Below are 18,221 nucleotides of genomic sequence, written 5' to 3'. Positions count from 1 at the left end.
TCCATACGTTGAGAGCAAAAAATCATATCGAATGTTTCATTTCTGCAAACTTTTTTTCATGCGTTCCACATGATTTTTGTTTCAAATTATTAAAAAAAAAAATTTCAAAAAAAAAAATTAAATATTTAAATTGAATTTAATATGAAAATTGAATTGATTGCACTATTATTTTTTTTTGAGCATTTCAAGTCTCTTTGAATTTTTTTCTTCAACTAAATTTTGTAATTAACACCATACCCAAAAAACAAAAAAAAAAAAATCGGAATAATTTCATTTCCAACCCAAATAGCAAATAGTCCAACCACAATATTATCTACCTAAAAGAGAGAGGTGAATAAAAGGAAACAAAAAATGCTCATATTTAACCCCCAACAAAAAAAAAACCAAATTAACAATTTTGTCCAGTGGATAACATATCGCTTTCAAAATAAATTGCTACCAAATAAATTGGACACAAAAATTTCAACAAGAAAAATTTTAATACAAGAAAATTATCGCAAAATCATTTTTTCGCCTGCCTGCCTGCCTGCCTGTCACGTTTAGTGTAGTTTTCACTTGAAGCAAATAAAAAAACAAATCATTTTTTTTCTACTTTTCCATCGAATTTTCTATATAGGTACGAATATATACGCAACAAACGTATTAGCGATATCAACTCCCTAAAGAGGCAGATTTTAGTTTTGTTCAGAATAGTAAAATTAAAAAAAATGTTAAAATCCAAAAAAAAGATTGAAATGCGAACAAGAAAAGCAACCAAAATGAAAAAATTTTCCACCCACATAAAAATCACAGAAAATTTTAATTTTGTTGCCAATGTGAAAAGAGCGTTGAAAACGTACTATAAGAAAAACAATAAATTATGAACAGAATCTGGGTAACAAACCTGTTATGCATAGATGCCATAAAGTATACATAATAAGCCAGCAGAACAACTCTTGTAAAAAAAAAACTTTAATATTTTTGATGATTCATTAAAAACAAAAAAAGAACAAACGGTTCGTGTTAAACTAATTTGTAAAATCGATTAAAACCAAACCCTCTACAACATTTTATTGTCACACACACACACTGAAAAAAATTATTTGTAATTATCGTGTTTTCTTAGATTTGTTGTTAAAACTGAAAGAATTAAAGCCAAAAATTCGCTTACTCATTGATTCTTTTTTCCTTGTATTTTTTTTTTTCGTTTAAGAAATTTATTACCTTTACCTGGTTACATGATCTACCTGTTTATTTCATTAAATATATTTTCTTTCGAATTTTGAATAATTAGTTGTCTATTTTTGTAAATATTATTGGAGTTGATCCGAATTTTATTTAATAATAACGCACCGTTCATTCAAGGTAAAGTGACATAATTTACAAAGCAAAGAAGTGTCAAAGATGGCGATCGAGTATGAAAATTGAAAGTAAGGCTTAAAGAAAAGTTCATACTCCAGGAACATAAGAGTTTTTAGTTAAGTTGTAGTTATAATTGCGAAGAATTGGCAAATACAAAGAATGAAAACCGAAGCTGGTTTAAGGGAAGCGGTTTTTAATTAAGCGCTGGAAAATATTCTTTGTGTAAAAATTTTTGTGGTATACGTTCAAATTCGTACATTGAATAGGGTACATTGCAACAATTTCTTTCACTAGAATTTTCTTATTATATTGTTATAACACAATTGAAGAGGTAAATGGACAAAGGGGTTAACTAACATAGGCATTGTTACACACTTTTTCATTAACAAATCATGTAAAACAATTAATTTTTTTGTTACTCATCTCCTATGTGCACGGTCAATCTCGTCTTCTCTATTAAGTTTTTAATCTTAAGAGTAATCACAATTTAATGATGTTCTATCCGAAAAGCTCGATTTTCGTCAAAATATTAGTTTACTCCTTTGTCCACTTACCTCTTCAATTATTACAAGGTTCATAATTATTAAGATTGTGTTTCGATTTCAACAACTGCCTTGTGTCATCAGGTTATTTATTAATACAATTGGAACCATATGAAATTATAAAATTTCTAAATCAGCAACTAAGGCAGCGATAAAATATATCATTTGAATTTTTGAAACTGTTATTCAAATTCTTGTGATTAAAATATTCTTTTTAGTTTTAGAAATTTGAGATCTGATTACTATAACAAATACTTTCTGATAAAAACTATAATTGCAAAGTGACTGTACTAATGAAAAAAAATCATAATAAATTTTGATCTAATCCAAATAGTTTTTAAATTATTAATATCAATTTCTTAAGAATTTTAACTGTACCATATAAGAAATGTACATAATAACATACAAATATGTATAGCTAGTAATTGCCGATTTATGTCTCATCATTTAATATCTCTATATATGCGTAAGTTTTCACCCACAATAGGAAATGATTATTTGATGAATTTCATTAATAATGGTTTTTAAAGACACGCGTTCAAAATATTCTTTACCTCCACCCTCAAAAAAAAATTTCTAAAATTTTTCTAATTTGTAAATCATTTGCTTTTGGTTTGATTGTCATCACACGCTCACAATTTAATATTTTTTAATATTTATAGTTAGGGTCAAAATTTGTCGCAAAGGCAATCATGTATAACAACTATAAAAATCTTATTAATAATTATAAATTGGAAATATTTTAAATATAACAAAACAAAAAAAAAAAATTCATTAGAATTCTGATGTTGCTTTATTTGTAATAATAATGATTATAAATTTAAATTTAAAAAAATTAAAAAATAAATGAAGAATACTCTAGGGGGCGCTAGATATCCGGTAAATATTCGAGTAGAAAAAAAATTTTATTAAAAGGTGTGGAAAATTGTACAAATCATTCTAATTTATAATGGTTTTAAAATTCAGTTGATTAACTTCAAAGTCATCACCTTGGGAAAATAGTGTTATAGGTAGGTATGTATGTACATAGGTATGTGATTTTATTAGAAATCTCAATAAATATCTTAATTATGTTCCAGTTAATCAAAATTTTAGTATAAATTAATTTGATTAATTTCAGAAAGCAGTGTGGGATCACTCACATTATATAACAAGTATTAAATTATTCGATCAGTTATACACAAACCGTTATTTCGATAATATAATATAATATTATACAAAATGTGATAGAAGAAGCTCAAAATATAGTCAAAGATTTTGTGATTTATATTATACACATCAAAAACTCAACTATAGTTTAGAAGTCTTCAATTTTCTAATACGAGCAAAATTCGACAGAGTATAACGAATATTTAGTGTTATCAGCGCCGTATATATGCAAAGTAAGTATATTGCAAAGAGCACTCGAAAACAGGGGCGCAATTATTATCTGCAACATTTTTATTGCATATTGTTAATTGCTTTGAAATCCGAGGGTGGGCGCTTTATTATATTTTTTGGATAAGGTGTAGTAAAAAATTATATAGTTGTCACCTTATTCTTTACTTATATTAAAATACTAATTAAAAGAAACGTTACACATACAAAGACAAAGAACAATGTGCAAACATAATTTTCTTTTAAATTCTTGAAGGATGTTTTCAAATAGTACTTTAATGTTACCCCTTGCTTATTTAATTTTAAATCACTTTTTATTTTGTTGTTTCTTCTTATGTTTTCTTCATTTAGTAAATACATTTACTTAAATACTATAGCATATTTACTGATGAATTGGTTACTTTTGTTTTTATAATTAAACTCTCAATTTTTTTTTTACTTTAACTGATGTCAAACTGTTATACATTGTGTATATATACGTACTGTATAATATAGAAAAGCCGTAAGTCAAATAAAGTTTTGTATATATATTTTTTTTTTTTGATATAGAAGAGCGTTATAAAATAATTTTTAATGAAAATCATGTGGCTCATCAAATATTCACGAGCGTCTTGTATTTTTACTTTGATTTTTGTATACTCTTTATTTTTATACTTTCCCATATACATACATTGTTTATATACATATATTGTTTTTTAATCTTAAAGGAGTGTTTATATTTTATCAAACTTTATAAAATATAATACATACACAAATATACACCATAATGAATAAATACAATATATACAAAATAGAATACTTTTGAGGATTTAACTAATTTAAATAATGAGAAGAAAAAAAAAAAAGAGTTAAAAACAGCTTGTGGTAATAATAGCGGTGATATTGGTTATGGTTTGTTTTTCTTCTTTTTTTCGGTATTTAAATATTATTTAAATGAAACAAGAGTACAATGTACATTTAATGGTATATACATATGTATACATTATGTATTATATAATATTATAATAATTATAATGGTTTGGTGTATGATAATGGTGACAATAGCGAGAAATATCACAGTTTTAAAAATTAGAATTAAAGTTGACTATATTACTGTTATATTTAAAGTATATACGTGCACGTTTTTTATTCGCCCATAATAATATAATTTTAAAGAAAAATTTGCTCCCGGCATTATTACTTAATTTTAAGATTTAAAAAAAAAAAAAACACACTCTCATTTCAATGTCAACCTTCTTATTATCGCATATTTTATGGTACATACGAAATTTTTCATGTAGGTTTCTTATGGGATAAATGATATTTTAGAAAAATAATAATAATAAGAAGTTGAGAATTTATATTTGCTATTATTAGTGAACAAAAAAGAAGGAAAATAAATAAAAAAGCTTTTAAAAAAATATTTTATTAAAAAGTTTTTAAATGTCGTGTGTAGAGGGCAAAAAATAATGTTTATCTTGGATGTTATGCGTGCATTTTGTTTCTACCATATTACATGATATTTTTTTTTTTATCTTAAGTCTTAAAAAGGAAAATTTTTTTATTTTAAAATAAAATTATAATACGGAATTATAAAAGAAAAGGTTCGTTGTTATTAGTATTTTGTTTTTAAAACATATTATATAAGTAAGTAGCTTTAAGAATAGCCCAAAGGTTTTTTGCGAATTAAAATAGTGATGAGTAATATTGTTAATGTAATATCATAGTTGGAAGATAGTTTAATCTTAAAATAAATTATAAGTTCTTCTCTTTTTTTTTAGAAATTTTAAAAAAATCAAAAAAATTTAAAAAACTTTTTAATTACATACAAATTAAGAATGAGAGCACACGTGTAACCTTCACTATGCAATTAGTAAAATTTTTCTAATCTATAATAATTTGCCGCTAGTAAAATATTGTGAATAGTTTTTTAAGAGATCTAAATGGAAGTTTAGGATATAAAATATCCTTAATAAATTTTTGAATAAAAACCACGTTATTGAATAAAAATCTAACAATAATAGCCTATTTTCATGGGACGGCAGCCTAAAAGGATCGAATTAATCTAAACCACGGAATTCGAATTGAAGAAATCTCCTCTAAACCGACTCGTCCCTAAAAATATCAATAGAACGGTAAGGCGCCATAATCTGACATGCGTATTCCAAAATGGGCCTAACATATTATATGATAAATAAAAATGCTTCCCAATATAGAAACAATTAAAAAAAAAATTGTACGTACACAATTAAACACAATGATCAATATGAAACCCTAAGAATGCGTGAATTTTATAGGTAACATGAACTACAAAATAGTAAATTTTTCGAACTATAGAGGAACCATTGCTTTTGTTCACAAATAAATCTCTACTACATAGGTATACGAATATTTTGATTCGCTGAATTGAATTATCTTTATTAATTTTGCAAGACAAAAAAAAAAATTTTTTTTTTTGGCAAATTTTATTATGCAAATTAAGTTTACATAGTTTTTTTATAACAAAAAATTTTTTACCGTTATTATTAGTAGTTTCCTTTTATTATTAAGATATAACATACTTATAATTTAATTCACCATTATTTAGTCAAAAAAATGCCAAAAAAAAATATACAACAAAAAAAAAAAAAAAAGAGAAAACATTTTTTTTTTCTGACCCCATAAATTTTTTGAATGTTCACTTTACATGCAACAAAATTTTAATGAAAAACCGAAATCAAAAAAAAAAATATCGCGCAACTGAATCACAAGGAAAATAGCCGGAAAACTTTTTTCTCTATATATTTCTACATTTTTTTTTTCTTTGTTTTTTTTTTCTAGACCGCATATCAAAATGAAAGCACCACTCACTCTTTACGTAGGTACTATAAAACTATGAAGAATGAAAATAATTCAACTATAAAATAATAATAATAAAAGGAAAAGCAGAAAATAAAAGAAAAACAGAAAGAAAGACCTGCAACAAATATTTGAATTTTATGAAAAGACAAAAGCATTGGAGGAGCGACCAGTAGGAAGAGATGAAAAGTGCAATTTCACCTTAACTTAAACTTTAAAATTCTATTTTTTTCTTTTTTCAATGTACCGGTTGCGGCATGTCGGTTGGTGATCAAAAAAAAATATGCATAAACCAAAAGGACAAGAAAAATTTGAAAAAAAAAAAAAATTATTTAGTAGTTTTCCCGTTAACTTGTATCTTAATATACATATTCAAAATTAGATAACCATCTTATAAATAGAGAGATAAAAGAGAAAAACTACAATAACCAAGCGCAAATATTCAAAATAGATACAAAGCTCAAACAAAATTTTTTACATTTTTCTTGTACTCCAATATTTTACTGTTGAGGCATTGTAATTTTCCTTTTTTTTTTAACCCTTTATTGTCTTGAACATAACATAACAATTTGAACAAAAACTGTCAGCTCACTTGTTACTTGCATTACTCTTGTAACCTAAGCTATTTAAAATATTTAAATATTTGAGTGATTTGTGAAATATACCGAAAATTACTAATAATATATAGCGCCCGAACATGTACCCATTGAAAATGCATAGAAACAATGTATTGCGGACGGAAATATGCTCGGGCGCCATGATACTATATAAGAAAACAACAAGAGTTAAAGGAATCCAATCATTATATCTCATTAGTTACGGAGGTATTAAGACTTCCAATTGTTCAATTCCACTACAATATTCAATTTAAGAGGTGTTTTAGCGAAATATTGGTAATTTTTAATATATTAATTATAATTTCTAAATATTTTAAATAATTTGTCTATGTTTTAACATTTTCTAGTACCACCAACTTGACAAAGTATTAATTTTTTTGTTTCTTTTGGCTCTCATATTTCATACACAATTTTTATTGTTGAATTTCATTTTATATTTATAAAATATATAAAACTTACCTTTCCACTTAGTACAATACGAGCAGCTGATAATTCTGTTTGCGGAACTAAACTCATATCGGTACCTAAAGTTTTTGCAACATTCGACATACTAGATGGTACTGATAAACCGTGCGAATTTTCAGCACGAACCAAAAATACATAAGATGTTCCCGGCTTTAAATCCGATATCTAAAAAAGAAAGAATGTAAAAATAATAAAATTAAGATTTTTACATTAAAAATTTTATTATTTTAGAGTTTCGTTTTTTTATTTTTGCTTAACATTAAAAAAATATGCAAATAAAGTAACATATCTACAGGTTAGTTATACACCTAGTCATATTCCTGTAAAACCTATGATTATTACAATTACTATATGAGTACAATTTAGTAATACTTGTAGTAGATACCTAGGTATATCATATTTAAAAATTGAAAACTCTGCTGTATATTGTGTGAGCGTATAAAAAAAAAAAAAGAAATTTTAACATTAACATTCAAGATGATGATAAACAGATAGAGCTTTGATTGTAAAGTAGTATCGAGGAGGAAAAAAATAAAATAGTAATTTTAAGTTTTTATTTTTTTATTTTTGGTTTTTGTTTCCATGTAAAAATAATAATTTCTGTTAAGCAGAGTGTTTTACATGATGTTTTCATAATCTTTTTAAAGCATGAATTTTTACGCTTATATTTTACTCTTATCATACACGTATATGCATATAAGTAGTAGGAATTTTACGATATTCGGGTGAAAGGAATCTGAAGTTAAAATATGCAAAGTAGAAGAGTAGTTATTTTTTATTTGTTTTTTTTTTTTTTATGAAAATAGTGTTGAATATACAAATTAATTATAATTGCACGGATATGAACATAATGTATGTATATAAAAAATTTGTAATTTGTAAATTAAAATGTAAAAAATTATTTTTAAATAAAATTTTTAAATTTATAGATGACTGAGTTTTGATGGAGAGCAGAAAATTTATATTAATTTGAGAATAATAATTTGTGAAAATGAAATCAAATAAATACCAGAGAGACAGAATAAATTTGATTGGAATTAATAAAAGGAATTTGTTAAAGAGTATTTTAGTCATTATTATAATAGTGCAATTTTTTAGCATATATTTAGGGGCAAGACAAAAATCTTAAGAAATTCGGCAGTAATTTGGAATGTAACATTTTACATATGAATACATAATAAAAATCACTATATAAATACAGTAAAATCTCAAGACCAATATTTTCGTACAATCAATGAAAGTGATCAATGTTGAGTGGAGCGTAATACACTGGAGCAAAATTTGAAATATCTTAAAGCACTTATAGAATTTTTAGAACGTTTCCGAACCTTTGAAAATTGGTAGAAAGAATAGGATCATGGGAAGCAAGACACAAGCTAAAATTTTATGGTGCTCGGATATATATATCGCGACGCTGTACAGAAAAGTTTAACTACAAAATTAATTGAACGCTTCCAGATGTTTGGGATAGCGTTTATCGTATAAGGCAAACTATATAAGATTTCTCTCTCGAAAATAACCAGTCAAATATTTACAGTCTATTCGAATGAAAATCACAAGCACGGATTGTAAATTTAATCGCTAGAAGCAAAAAGCAACAGAACATTGCACTTTAAAGCGGTATGTTCTTGATCAGTGATGTGGTTAGCGAGTTGATTGTCAAACCTATTTAATTTAATCTAATTTAATATAACAATATAAAAAAATTTTTGTGGTAAAACTTTCAAATTAGTCGTGAAATTAATCTCATTTTTTGCTACATTAAATTCTTTAAAATCTGATTATAGTAACCAGGAGTACAGTTACAGATCGTTAATTGGAAAAAAATTCTATAAATTTTTTTTTAATGTCATATTATATGCAAATTGTTAATATTATTAAATCTTTTCAAATTTTTTATACAAAAAATGTAAAAAAAAAATTTATTTTATTAAAAAACGAGTCAAAGATAATCTCTAAGAGCAAATAGAACTACATACATACTTATTTTTATTTCTTAAACATTTTTTTAAACAAATTATTATCATCAAATTATGCTAAATATTTAAATACAAAAATATATTTTAAAAAATAAATATTATATTCCAAAAAAAAAAAAAATATGAAAAAAATTTACAAAAAAATAACTGATTCAAAAAATATTTTCTTAACAATAACAGCCAAAGTAGTATATTACAAAATATCATATAAATAGAAAAGGAAATATTAATGTCCTGAAAATATTATTCTTGTTGAAATAACAATGATTCCTTTTACAAGTACATATTGTATTTATATAAATGACAATGTTAAGAATATGATGATATTCATAACATGAAATCTAATTTAAGATGCAACAAAAAAATCTGCATACATCATATTCCAAAAAAAAAAAAAAAATAATGGATATTTTTATTATAAAATTTTAATGTAAATAATATGGATAGTATGTGTAGGGATGAGTACCTATACATTATTTACGAAATCATGTATTAATATTAAGTAGATATATATGTGTACAGATTGTATATTTTAATAGAAAATAGATATAAATATCTTAAATAAGAAAATTATTTAAATTTTATATTTTTAGTTTCTCCATATGAAATGAGGAAATTATTGCAACATATGACAATGGATATATCACTATAGGAATTCCGAGTTTAAATTGAAATTTTTTTGACAATTTCAATGATTGCGAAGTTTTTAAGAATTTAGTAAAATCCTACTTTATATAATATTTTAATAAAAATTTCTTAGTTTCTAATTTAATATACTTATATGGAAAAGATAATAGAAATTCAGATGAATATGAGGGTTAGCGCTTACGTTCCATCATTATAAGTCTATCTTAATAAATTGTTGGTTAGTTAGTTAGTTGATTGACGTGGCCAGAGCAGTAGGCTCATAGTACCCCAATTAGCGCATATGTACCGTTTTGCTGCTACAATATTTTGATCATCCGGTCTTTATTGAACATACGATTACAGGAGGACTATTTCAAAGGCAGCCGCCTAGTTCCCTTAAAGAATCTATATAAATCTCCAATGCCAATCTTTAATATTTCATCCAGCGCCATCACACTTCTTCTGTCCGTCTGATCACACTTGTCCGTCCAAAACCAGACACTCACAAAAATAGTGAACAACCAATTTTTTAGAAAATTAACATTTAAAACTTTTTATATTTAATTTTATCTTTGTTTTAGGGAATGCGCATTTGAAAAATTTTATACTCAGCGCTCTTCAATATATAAATCGAAATTTACTGAAATTACAGCTATATATGTAAAAGGTGTTACAATTGGATTTCTCTGATGATCAAAGATGAAAATGTCATAACTAAATACTAGTTATAACTTCGACGAGCATCGTATAAACCAATCAACGTAATAAACAAATTATTACATAAAACAAGTCAGAAAAATTTACATTAGTATAAGCAATATCGCCTTACGATTAAGTCATAAAACCCTCGTAATCACATTACTATATACGGTTAACATAGTTGCATTGTCATTCAAATAACTTTGAAATCATGTATAAATTCATTTCTCTATTATATTAAATTATATTAAAACACTTTTCTGAATTAAAGTAGATTAGAAATGTATACCATAATGATTATATAATTAGTGCGGGATTAAAAATTTCAGCCAGTCGGGAAATTTAAAAATTAGTATAATGGTTTATTTATTATAATTGCATACAATATAGTAAGACCTGCAAACATGTAGTATATTTTATCAATTACATAATGTTATATATATATATATGCATTTCAAATTATTCATAGATGCACAAAGAAAAAAAAAATAAACAAAATTCAACGGATGCAGTTAATAGTAGTACATAACATATATGTATATATATAATTAGGAATGTATATAATATAAATATATACATATATGATTTACAAATACATTATGTATGCATAAAATAACAAACAAAGTTATCAAAGTAAATTTAAAAAAAAATTATGCATATCCCTTTATATTTTTGTACTCTAAGGTAAAATTACAAGAATTTAAATTTAACATGGAATATATTACACATATATGTATATATATATATACATAAATGTACAAAAATGTAAGTAATATAAATATAAGAAAAGAAATTGTAGTCAATGTTGCAAATAATTTATGCAAAATATTTTATATTTAAAAATATAATGTTGATTTTTTAAAAAGTTACTTGTTTTATTTATTTTATTTTATAAGTATATATAGAAAGAAAAATCATGTTATTTTTATTATATATATACATAAATATATTTTGTGTAATATGCATATTATATACATTCACCCATTAAATGTTTTATTTTTCTTTATAAAAATATACTTTACATGCAAGTATATGCATATTAGATGCTGCTGGAAGACATCTGGGAAATATTTACTGATAAGTTCACCATGTATTTAAATAGTTTTATGGCAAGGTACAAGGTGACTTATTGTTTTTAGAAAATTAGATGTAGGGTGGACACTGCACATGAAATTCTAATGTTCAAAATTAAATTACTGTGTAAACATAAAAATTGTTACAGAAATACAACAAAATCCCCTTATACTAAGAACTAACAGTTTGCCATAACAATTTTCAAATCAAATAAAATTAGAAAATGGTCTTCCAATTGGATTTAAAACTGAATTTTTAAAAAAATTAAAAAACTATATTCTTCCAATTTGATTTGAAACTGTCTTCCAATCGTCCAATTTGATGTGAAATCGTCTTCCAATTTGATATTAAAATTAGTATTATTTAATTATTTGAAATACTATTTTATTCTATAATTTATAGCTTCACACTATAAGGACAATGAAACCTAGTTTTTTGGTAGTAAATAAAATATTAGCTTTATTCTATATTATTCCATAAGTTGTTGGCATTGGCAAACGATTCAAATAATAAAAATGTGCACTCCGAAAAATAATGATGCTATTGGAGACGAATGTTCTCCACGTGTGGAAATTTGTAATCGTTTAAAAGTCTACGTTGTAGTTAAGCTCGTAATTCTCAAAATTCATATTTTTTTTTGAAAATTACGAACTTAACCGAAATTCGGTTGAGAAATTTCGCATAAGCACATTATTATACTAAAATTTCGTCGGTTAAAAGGCAGAAAGCACTAAGTGCAATTTTTGAGAATTCGATTTATCTAGATGACTAAATCAGAACAATATATTCTTTGTTGTGGCAAAAAATCATGCAAATCCAGAATATAGTTTAGAAGTTAAAGAGACTGATCCCATTGCACTAATTGATTAGTTTTACAATTTTAGGATTTTTTCAAATTGAATTTCATCAAAACACGGTTTCCTGACTTAATGCTTTCTGCTTCTTAACCGACGATTTAGAAAATGTGTTCAGTAAATATCTTAAAAATTTGAAAGCATCCTCTATTTTAAATATATTAAAATTGCTTCTTTTTATTGACAGAATATGTTAAAAATTTTATTATCATAAAATGGTTGCAAAAAAAAAAAACAGAAAAAAAAGCTAACAAATATTAACATTGAAATCCATCAGAGAGAGGGAGAGATAAAGAGAGAGAAAGATATGAAATTACAAGAAAAACTTTAGATAAAAACTTATAAACAAAAAAAAAAAAACAAATTTTTGAAATAAAAAACCGAAAAAAATATTAGGGATAGAATAAAAAACCTTTTTTTTTTTTTTTGTAAAATACAGGAGGGTTAAAAAATTAAAAAGTTTACATGATGCATTATTCAGTTTTTTTTTCCATTTTTTATTAAAAGAATGCAACATTTTGTTGATGAAATAATTTTACCATAAAAATTTTGCATCTACTACAAAAGTATGTGCATATTTTTCTTTTTAATTAATAAAATTTTTAGTTTGATATTTTCATTATTTACTAGATGAAGTTTTAGAAAACTTTAATCATACTATTAATATAGAAAAGTTTTAATTAATTTCCCAGCTTTTACAGGTGTGTTACAATGAATAAATTTTAATATATTCATTTCTACTAAAAAACAACCTTGAGTCTCATAGCGGAATAATATTGGAACTGAAATCATAATTATAAAAAATAAATCTCATACTTTGATTCATTACTTCAAAACTCAAAATTTAGAACATCGAAAGTAATGATCTTAATTTTGAAAGAAAATTATTTGTAATTAGAGTATGAGAGGGTTAATAAAGATCTCATACAGTTGATTTTTATTGTTATAGTAGAACTATTTAAATCGATTTTGTTTTGAGACTACTTAATATGCTCTTTTTGAATACGAAAATCAGTGAACGGTATCGGAAACCATTTTAATAATTTTCTTTGTGGTCGTTGTTAACAGCCATGTATCAGGTCATTTCGACTGACTTGATCGTGAGAGGGTTAATAGGTTTTTGGTTTGTAGATGCAAGTTTTATAACCAAGATTAATTGAATTTTAATAGGGTATTACTGTTGTAATTGTTAATTTTTAAAATTTAATTTATAATATTTTTGCATGATATACTTTTCTCAAAATATTTTCTTCACTCGGATTATCTTCAGTGCTTTCAAAATTTAATAATATAAAATATAGTCAACATAGCAGTTACACAATAAGAGTAAAGAAATTTTCAATTTTTTTTTTTCCGATATCCAATTCATCGCTATTATAATTATTTTAAAGCAATGCACAGATTCAACACTAAATTAAAAATTCCTTAAATTCAAAATATTCTGATAATTTCCTACTTTATTTCCCAATATTCTTTAATATCTTTTTTTTTATGGTCTGTATTCCTTCTAATAGCTTCGTATATGATTTACGTATAGAATATAGTTTATAAAATATAATTAAAGAGTACACTTACCGTTATGGTTTGATCTGGATAACGATGACGGGCAACAACCCAACCAGTTTGTAAATCTGAACTAAAATATTCAACGGTATACCTGTGTGAAATGAACAATAAAAAAAAAAGAAATAATCTCAATTAAAATCAAAATTTTATTTATTTTTATTTCTAATATTAAAAGAAATTGTAATAGAAATTAGAAAACAAAAACAAAATCACTGCAAATAATTAGAGGGAAATAGGAAAAAAATTCTATAAATTTTAATCGAATTATATTTGGGCGCCATTTTCTTCTTTTACCTAGCTATATTATAGTTTTCCATAACAGTTCATTTTTCTTTAAAGGGAAAATTTATTGTACAAAATTATTATCATTATTATTATTTGATATTATTTTAATGTTATTTTATTTATTTTTTTTTCATTGTGTTGCAACTTTTTTATTTCTTGTTCTCTTTCATGGAATGCATTCCTCCAACAAAAAAAATTTTTTTTTTTAACCTCGGGCAAAATTTTTTGTACCCATTTTTTAAAGCTCAAAATTGGGTATAAGAGTAATTTTTTTTTAGATTTCATAAAAATTCAGAACATATTCAATAAAATTGCAATTGAATATTTTCAGCATATACCTATTTCTATAGGTCTATAATATAAATGTATAAAAAAAATTCATTTGGATTCGCAAAATTTTTAAAAATATTAAAATTTTCTACATAATAGGTTATGCACCATTAAAATAATAGAGTAAAAATAGAGAGAAAAAACTAAATATAATAATAACAATTTCAATAAGAGTAAATGAAAATTTTGTAAAGGAAGTTTAAAAATTTTATATGTACTTTCATTTAATGCAGAGTGTATTAAAAATTCAATATAAAAATTCAAGTAGAATTTAGTATAAGGCTTGCATATCTATTATATGAACAATTCTATTAAAGATGTGTAATGTATCTTCATAAGTCTTTTTAAAATTATGTTCCCTTCATAAGTAAACGTATTTAATTGTCCAATCAAACGGAATATTTACTTTAATTCCAAAAGCACTGGAGAACTGAAGAAATTTCAATATGTTATCTTGCCAAAACTAATTTGTGTTTTGTGACTAATTAATAATTATTCAAAAAGAAAATACGCAAAGTGAAATTAAATAAGAAGTTAAAATGTGTTGGATAGACTTAAGACATCAAACATTTATTATAGATTGCATTAGATCCAAGTTGAATGAGATGACAATATTTTTAAAGCAAAATTAACTAAAATGTTTAGACTTTAGATCAACAATTTTCTAACATTCATCATTTTAATCAAATCAAACAAAAATCAAAATCAAACATAATATATTATGGACAATGTTTGATAGTGTAAAAAATTTACTTCCAACTTGAAACTTCTGATGAAATTAATTAATTATTTTTTTAGAAATAATTCGTATTTTTAATATATCTTAGCAGATTTACTGTTACAAATATTATTCAGAAATTATAATAATTTTGCAACATTCATTTTTGTAACACGCTGTATATATCAAAATAATAATATAAGTAAATGTATACTTATACAGTGAATGGTCAAATCTGAATATGGACATAATGTCGAATAGAATTGAAAGGAAATTTATTTTTTATATTTTAAATGATAACGTAATAATAATAATAATGATGATAATAGTAATAAAAATAATAATAATGGTAGTTAAAATATAGTAGTGCACGATAGAGCATTAAAATATACGTTTGAACTCTTATAGATTATATTATAAGTATGCAATCATGCACCATATTGTAATCATATATTTAAGCTAATAATAAGTAAGTTTTGAAAGTTTAGAATATTTTTTTATTTTATATAAAATGAATAGGAAAAAAAATATTATATAAATTAGTAGGTACGATGAAAAAACAAAAAAAAAATAAAGTTGACCAGAACGTATCATTATTAATTCTAAATTCTATATGCTGTTAAAAGTTTAAAATAGGTATGACGTGATTATTATAATGCATATGCAAGTATGTAACATTATTCTATTCAGTAAAATATTTTTAACTCAGTAAGAGAAATTTAAATGGTTTGCAAAAGTTTGGTTTGCAAACGGTATTATTTTGAAAATTTTTTAACAGTTCCAATTATTTGTGAATATGTGCCTTTCATATAAATTTAAAACTTAAAGTGTTACACAAATTGTGAGCTTGATATTTTAGACTATAATTTCAGCGACTTAATTATTATAGAGAAAAATTTTATAAAACTAAATTAATATTAAAAAATAATAAATAATAATATCCAAATAGTTAAAGATCTAGTACCGTAAAACGTATCGTAATTTTTAAACATTTAAAAACATAAATTTCAGCTCATACTAGAATATTGAATCTAGATAATACACTATTACGATATTGCCCTACGATATGGTATATCGTAAATTTTGACATAGTTTATCGTAAGAAAATTTTTGTATTTTATTTTTGCTTGTTTTTAATTATTTTGCTCTGCCAACTATTCCTACTAATTAAAGAACTTTCCATTCATTTATATTCAAACAATATGTACGAAATTTTCTATAATATTTTTAAAAAACTACTTCCCTACTTCTCTATATAACAAAATATAGATGCAATTTTAAACAGGGAACATTAAAACTATAAAATGTAACAAATTAAGGAAATTAAATTTAGTTACATTGTATTTTGATTTTACTATGATTGTTTAGATTTAAGCACAATTTCGAAAATTATATTCACCGTTTTTCTTAAACTTAAAAACTATTTATTGCGATATTAATCACATTGTAAACTAAATTTGGTCAACGTATAAATTGTAATGAAAGTTGCATAATTTCAAGTACTTACTAAATATTAAATGTTCGAAATAAATTTATTCGATAAAAAGAAGCAACAGAAATGCTATCCTTTAATAATAAAAATGTAATGATTTTCCACCCATTCTACTTAAAGAAAATTACATTGTTTAGAAAATTCATTTCAACAGGTATTTTATAAATATCGAAAAACGAAAAAAAAAATAGTTGTAGGTGAATTATATTGTATTTGGAACTTGTTTTTAATGAATGGAACAAAATATTTTCAGACCATTTTAAAAGATAATTCAGCATTCAATTTTTAAATTTTTCTGATTATTTTTTAAGTGAATTTGATTATGCTCATATACATGAAATCGAAGTAAAAATTCTATATCTACATACGTATTTGTAAATATGTGTTGTCACAACTCGAACTGAGACTTGAAATGGTTTCAATTGGAGCAAAAATGATGAAATTTTAACACAACATTCTATTTGCATAAAATAACTACCGCTAAAACTGTGACAGAATTTATAAATAGAGCTTAGAAATCATAATAAATAAGAATGCAAAAACTGCTTTGGTCTCAAAAAATTTTGCAACTTAAATTGTGAAACGAGCTGTTGCACCTCTGAATTATATGTTGCACCACATAACTCCAATTGTGCACCAACTCAACATATATTGAAATTATTCCAAAATTTTATATTTCGAAATTTCTGGAAATTGAAAATTACGGCTCAAGTTTTGAGTTTTTATCTGGCATACGTTAATGTGGTTTACATTTCGTTATTAATAAATTATCGAAACTGAATTGATTTATAAACGATATTTCAAATAAACTTTCGAATTTGTTTGCATAAATCCAATGAATAACCCTATGAAAACCAAAGCAAATTGGAATAAATTTAAAATTACAAAAAAAAAAACTAAAAATTTTAAAATTCATGATATTTACAGGGATAATTTTCAATAATCTATTCAATATTCACAAATAAAATGTAAAAGTATAATAGGTATGCACAGTCTATATGCAATATTGTTTATGTATTCAAGTTAAATCTCATTAGCTTTAAAAAAAAACAAATTTAAATAGTTTTTCTTAAAAACATTGTTATAATCTAATGAACATGATGATAGCAAAAATACTGGTTTCAATACATTTTGAATAGATTTTCAAGAGAACAAAAAAATAGAAACGAGATTGCACATTGCATACACATTCACAATACGATTTCAAAAGATAGTTTTGAATGGAGAATGAATGAATAAATCTTCAATATTTTCTTGTTCTCCTTTTTGTCTTTTTTTTCAAAAAATACAATTTAATGAAGTTAAATTTCTTAATATGGAATTTATTTACAATAATAATAATAAAAAAAAAATTCCTAATTTTACGAATGCCAATATGTTCTTCTTGTGAAAATAGAAAAGAAAAAAATTCAATTGTTTTGTTTTTTTTTTTGTATTT

At 24.1% G+C, this 18,221-nt stretch overlaps 1 protein-coding gene across 1 annotated transcript in view; it reads right to left on the bottom strand.

Moving 5' to 3' along the window:
- Nucleotides 1-18,221, bottom strand: part of LOC129616036 (roundabout homolog 2) — a 149,408-nt gene that overhangs the window by 22,611 nt on the left and 108,576 nt on the right. The window contains exons 12-13 of the mRNA XM_055531470.1: nucleotides 13,968-14,049; nucleotides 7,154-7,324 (exon numbers count right to left, since the gene is read on the bottom strand). Coding sequence (XP_055387445.1) covers nucleotides 7,154-7,324; nucleotides 13,968-14,049 — 253 coding nt within the window. The remainder of the gene's footprint in view (nucleotides 1-7,153; nucleotides 7,325-13,967; nucleotides 14,050-18,221) is intronic.

Source organism: Condylostylus longicornis, unplaced genomic scaffold (genome assembly GCF_029603195.1).
Source record: "Condylostylus longicornis isolate FDR11 unplaced genomic scaffold, ASM2960319v2 ptg000160l, whole genome shotgun sequence".
Classification (NCBI taxonomy): domain Eukaryota; kingdom Metazoa; phylum Arthropoda; class Insecta; order Diptera; family Dolichopodidae; genus Condylostylus; species Condylostylus longicornis.
The sequence above is the reverse complement of the archived record's forward strand: the minus strand, read 5'-3'. Positions and strand labels throughout refer to the sequence as shown.